This window comes from Solanum pennellii, chromosome 5 (genome assembly GCF_001406875.1).
Source record: "Solanum pennellii chromosome 5, SPENNV200".
NCBI lineage: Eukaryota > Viridiplantae > Streptophyta > Magnoliopsida > Solanales > Solanaceae > Solanum > Solanum pennellii.
The window spans coordinates 71,259,787-71,264,918 of NC_028641.1; the positions used below are offsets into that span (position 1 = coordinate 71,259,787).

General features: G+C 32.2%; 1 protein-coding gene across 5 annotated transcripts in view; it reads right to left on the reverse strand.

The window, feature by feature from the left end:
- Positions 1-2,123: 2,123 nt before the first annotated feature.
- Positions 2,124-5,132, reverse strand: part of LOC107018821 (tRNA-specific adenosine deaminase TAD1) — a 7,480-nt gene continuing 4,471 nt past the window's right edge. Inside the window, exons 6-11 of one of the 5 annotated variants that reach the window (XM_015219402.2) lie at positions 3,846-4,015; positions 3,685-3,761; positions 3,481-3,600; positions 3,099-3,186; positions 2,685-2,799; positions 2,124-2,590 (exon numbers count right to left, since the gene is read on the reverse strand). In XM_015219402.2, the coding sequence (XP_015074888.1) occupies positions 2,686-2,799; positions 3,099-3,186; positions 3,481-3,600; positions 3,685-3,761; positions 3,846-4,015 (569 nt within the window). In that variant the 3' untranslated portion in view covers positions 2,124-2,590; position 2,685. Of the gene's footprint in view, positions 2,800-3,098; positions 3,187-3,480; positions 3,601-3,684; positions 3,762-3,845; positions 4,016-5,132 lie in introns of all 5 variants that reach the window. The other 4 variants (XM_015219401.2, XM_027916911.1, XM_015219403.2 and 1 more) reach the window with 4 other exon arrangements.

The window sequence follows — 5,132 nt, forward strand, 5'->3', positions numbered from 1 at the left end:
AAATTCAGGAGAAGTTGAAAGAACTGCAAGATAATGTTATTTTCTCAATTCAGTTTTTCATTACTTAATACTACATTTGTCATCTTTTTAATGTTTAACATATATGTTTATATATGTTGATAAAGTTGACAAGCACATGATTGAATTGAAAGCATATGTCGATAATTTGACAAAGTTGATAATCGATAAGATTGGGTCTTCAAGAGGTCAACCAACACAAACATCACACCAAGAGTTATTAAAGGGTATTAAAAACTGATCAATTGTTGTATCTCTATTTTTAGTCTGAAATTAATATCATCATGGTATGAATTGTGTATGAGCTAGTAATCATGAAATTTTTAGTGTATTCCCTCCGTCCACAATTGTTTGTTAGGATAAAGTTATGTACTCCCCTCAAGGAAAATTTAATACAAGGTGTAACTTGACTAATATAACCTCACTATAGCAAAAATATCAAAAGTCTACATAACTTTTCATTTGAACAAAATGAAATACTTGAGGGTAGAATTGGAAAAAAATAACTAATTGTTTCTTGATTGTTTGAATTGACAATTAATCTTGGATATCTATTTTAATACATCTACCAAACAATTATGGACCGAGGGAGTATGATTTTTAAATGAAGTTGGTATTCTATTGTTTATATTGTTTAAGCAAATTTAAGACATTATTTTTTGATATTTTCTTTGTTTCATATTGGTGTTATTTTGGTAATATTGAATAAAGTAATCCTTATGCATGTTTTTGTTGTTATTTTGCAAGTGGTGTTACAAAATTTGTATTAGCTTTGAATGAATATTGTATAAAGTATACTATTTTTTGTTGGTTTAAACTTTGATTTTAATATAGTGTTAAATTTATGAAAGGCACTATTCATGACAAATTATTGTTGTTGGTTTAAATTGGTACCAACTCTAGATGATTATCCTGATTTGATCATGACACAAAATACTAACCAGAAGTATCCAATCTACTACCATGTTTAATTAATATAGATAAGAAGTCGACTATTACAACAAAATGAAGATTTTTCAAAAATATTGAATCTACGCGTGAGTGACGCCAAATTCCGGAGAAAAAAAACAATGAGAAACTTTTAAGAAAATGAATAGAATCTAATTTTTTTAATTAATGTTAACAAATTAGGGTGAAATAAGGAAAATAGATATTCCTAATTAGTTTGAATCTCCTAAATTTATGTCAATCAACAATTATCACCAATGAATACAAAATTAATTAATATACGTTTTTTGTCCTCCCTTTTTTCAAAATCAATTTTTTCATCCTTCTTTATCTTTTTATTTTTTTTCAAAACAGACATTTTACCGTTACTTTAAAAAAAACTTTATTTTTATAAACTATTACAACCTGAAATTTTTATTGTTACAACCTGAAAGAATCATTCTACTCTCATAACTTTGAAATTATTAGTATTATAAATGTCAACTAATTTTATCTTCACCTCCACCCATAACCCCATCCCCACAACCCTCCACCCTCTATATTTACCTCTTATAGTATTTGTTTAGATTATATGCAAATGTTTTTCGATAATATTTTTTTCTTGTATACCAAACATAAAGAAAATAACTAGAAATTCACTCATTTTCCTATAAATATTTTTTTATTCTTCCATCACACTAAACACACCCAAGAATTTGTGACAATATGGTTATTTTATCAAACAAAGCTTGGGCTGGAAAAAAAAATCATCTTATGCTTCCGCGGTATACATGCAGTAGCAGAGCCAGAATATTTAGTAAGGGGTGTCAGAATATACATGTGATGCTATCAAACAGATAGAACACAGAACCTCAAGCAGTTTTTGCAACCCTTAACAACTACACTAAACCATTAACTTGTATCAAGAGGTGTAAACACTTGTATACATATTTATTAAACCAAATTTGGACCTATATATACAATGTAATTTCCAACGAAAGGGTATCGAGTGACACCGTTGCCCTAGGGTAGCTCCGCCCCTATATAATGGTGAAGGCAAAATGCTTTGTTCACCAAACCATTTTATTTATTTTTCTGTTGAGAAAACTAACCTTTAAATGAGCTGATATTACAGACTAATCCTTCATTCATAAGCAAAAAGCTCCCACAAATTAGAGTTCATGAGCCCAATAAACTACTCTCAAAAGAGTTAAAAAGAGGCAAATAGAGATGGTTTTAAAATATTACCTAGCTCTACTAAAGTTCTTTTAATCATCTACTTTTCCTAAATGGTCATGAATATCTTGAGAATGCCATTGTGAAGTTCCAACACAATATAATGTTATGTCTTCCCCCAAGAAGAGTATTGAGTAGTATAAAAATTTTATAAGTATTAGTCTGAGACATCCTAATTACGTCGCTTCATTCTCACTAAAAGACACAACACTAACAGACACTTCAACAAAGCAAAAACATGAATCAGATGATTTCAGCAATTCCCCTGTCAATTCAATGGAGTTAGCCCAGAAAGGGCTCAAATTATCAGCCTCTGAAGCAAAATCATGTCACCCATGGACCATGTTAAGCGTTTTTAGCTGTCGAATACATTCACAGATCCACCATTGTCCCCAGCAAGACTCAATATCTTCTGAATCACTTGCAATAAACTTGCGTAATTTACATAAGCCAATATTATAGTCATTTGTCAGTAATGCAATCTACCTAAAGCAGCAACTCACCTCACGGAGCCATGAATGAGAAGGCCTCAAAATCTTGAGGTTTCAGAAACCAGTTCTTGAAATTTGAACTGCCTTTAAAGGTTTCTGAAGCTACATTATATTCTTGCGACTTATCCTGCAAAAGATAATCTAAAGAAGGTGAAACAGTCTGTTTTCACGAATTCACCTTGAAAGTATTAGTCTCTCTTCAGTTCAGCTAAAGTGAGCAGTATAAAATTATGACACAAGAACAATGCCTTATTTAACAAAATACGCATATACTTGTATCCACAGACTACATCTCACCTTTATTGCGATGAAATATTAGTGCCTCTTAACCCAAAATGAAAAGAAGAAAGTTATCACACAGGAATGCAGATACCAATAAGTTTTCGTGAATATGCAAACATTTGTCCACAAAGAACTGCAAGTCACCTTTAGTTCTCGATAAGAGTTCCCAACGAAAGCATGTTCACCTAAGCAATTACATGACAGTGATAAGAAGGATTCCGAAAGGCGCTTCCTGAAACGATCATAGTATATGTCATTCCCACAAAGATCTACAAGATATTTCCACATATCATGGCTAAACATTTACATAACAGGATGGAGAAAGTACTAAAGCACATTTTATTAACTAGTTGACAGCGTGGTGTGCAGTATGCACATTAATTAGTTAAAAACTTAAAATAACAAAATTGTGGGACTCCTCATCAATCATCAGAAAGAATTTTCTTAAATTCTATCCCGCTGAAATTAAGAATCATAGAACAGCAACGCTATAGAATTTTCTAAAATCTATTTCTGATGAGCTTACTTGCATAGAGAAGACTCGGTGGAAGGAGACATAGCGCCCTTTGCAGAAGTGCCCTGCTTCCTGCCAGTGGTTCCAAGAATGACTTCATGCAATCCAGAGTTGTTCCAGCATATGGAGTACCTTGACATTAGAACACACTCTTTGAAGTAAATACAATAGATATGCCAACAGATTATTCATCTAGATAAATGAATATTCACCTACCCACATGTTAAAGTGGTCAGAGCAGTTTCAGAATGTTGAAACTCCTCGGGTGGAATTGGCGCAACAAAGACAAGTGGCTACCAAAGGTGAAAGGAAAAAATGTAAGATACAGACAGTAAGGATAAGATGAAGAAAGCATGGCTAGAAAATTGTGCAGAAACCTTGTTTACTTGAAATGGATCCATTAACTTGTTGGACAATGGTAAGATACGCTCGTATGTAGCTCTCATCACTTCATCTTCAATAATAGAGGTTTTTGAAGCTATATGGGATTGTCCAATGGTCACAGAAGAAATATAAATTGGCTCCAAGAAGTAAGAAAGTAGAGCTCCTGCAGTAAGAACGGTACTGACTGAAATTAGAAACAATACAGAACTTCCGGTAAATATTAAAAGATCACTGCGATAAGTAAAAGCAAGGCTCCTGCAATATTAACAATAGCTATTGGCTTCAAGTAAAAACAATGATAACCACCAGAAAGTACCTTAACAACCACCGAAAATTTCATTACAGCACATCTTGAAAGCACTCTATAGAGGAAGGCTTCACAAAGTTGTTAATACAATAACTACCAGAGCAGTTTTCACAGGTTTCTCCATTTCATGAGACAATCTCTTCAGCAATTTAAGAGTCTAAGCACCAGGAAAAAAATTTCTTCAAAAAGTCATATGATTATACATCACAAACAACTCCCACCATTTAAATTTATGTGTCTTAGTTAGCTGGCATGGAGTTTAAGAAAATAAGGAAGACTTTTGGATTCTTACCGTTTTAAACTAAAGGTGTAGAATGGTACCAAATACCCTTTGAATCTTGTGGTCTTAAACATGGTGGGAGTGATGATTGAATTAAAGAGCTACTAAATAGAGAAAGTGGCATTCTTTTTATAATAGACTAGAAAGGAAAGACACATAAATTGGAACTCAGGGAGTACGTCACAATCCCATGAACCAAACAAGTGAAAAACAGACCAACCATGTTATTGCATAATGAATAGTCAGATATCGTAATGACTTTGTGGATGTCTTACTAACATCCTGACATTAAATGGGAGTTCATGATAGGCATATAAACTCCAATCAAAGATGGACATTTACAAAAGAAGATTAACAATCTGGTAAAACATTTGATAATTTCATCTAACTGCTAAATCTCAATTAATTACATGAAGTGAAAGATTGATTTAACACATCATTTTAGTAGATCGAGAGAAACTGCTTATCACCACATTGATCAATTGCAGTTGTCAAACATCATTGATGCATTTTAAAACAGCGCACAATATAAAAACAAAAAGATCAGTAAATACAAGATAAAGAACATGTGCTGCAACAGCTTCTGTATTATTTATATATTTTGAGAAAGGTAAAAGTTCATACTATTCATAAATGTTGGTCCATAGTTCTAAAGGTTTCTTATATATACATATATATATATATATATATATA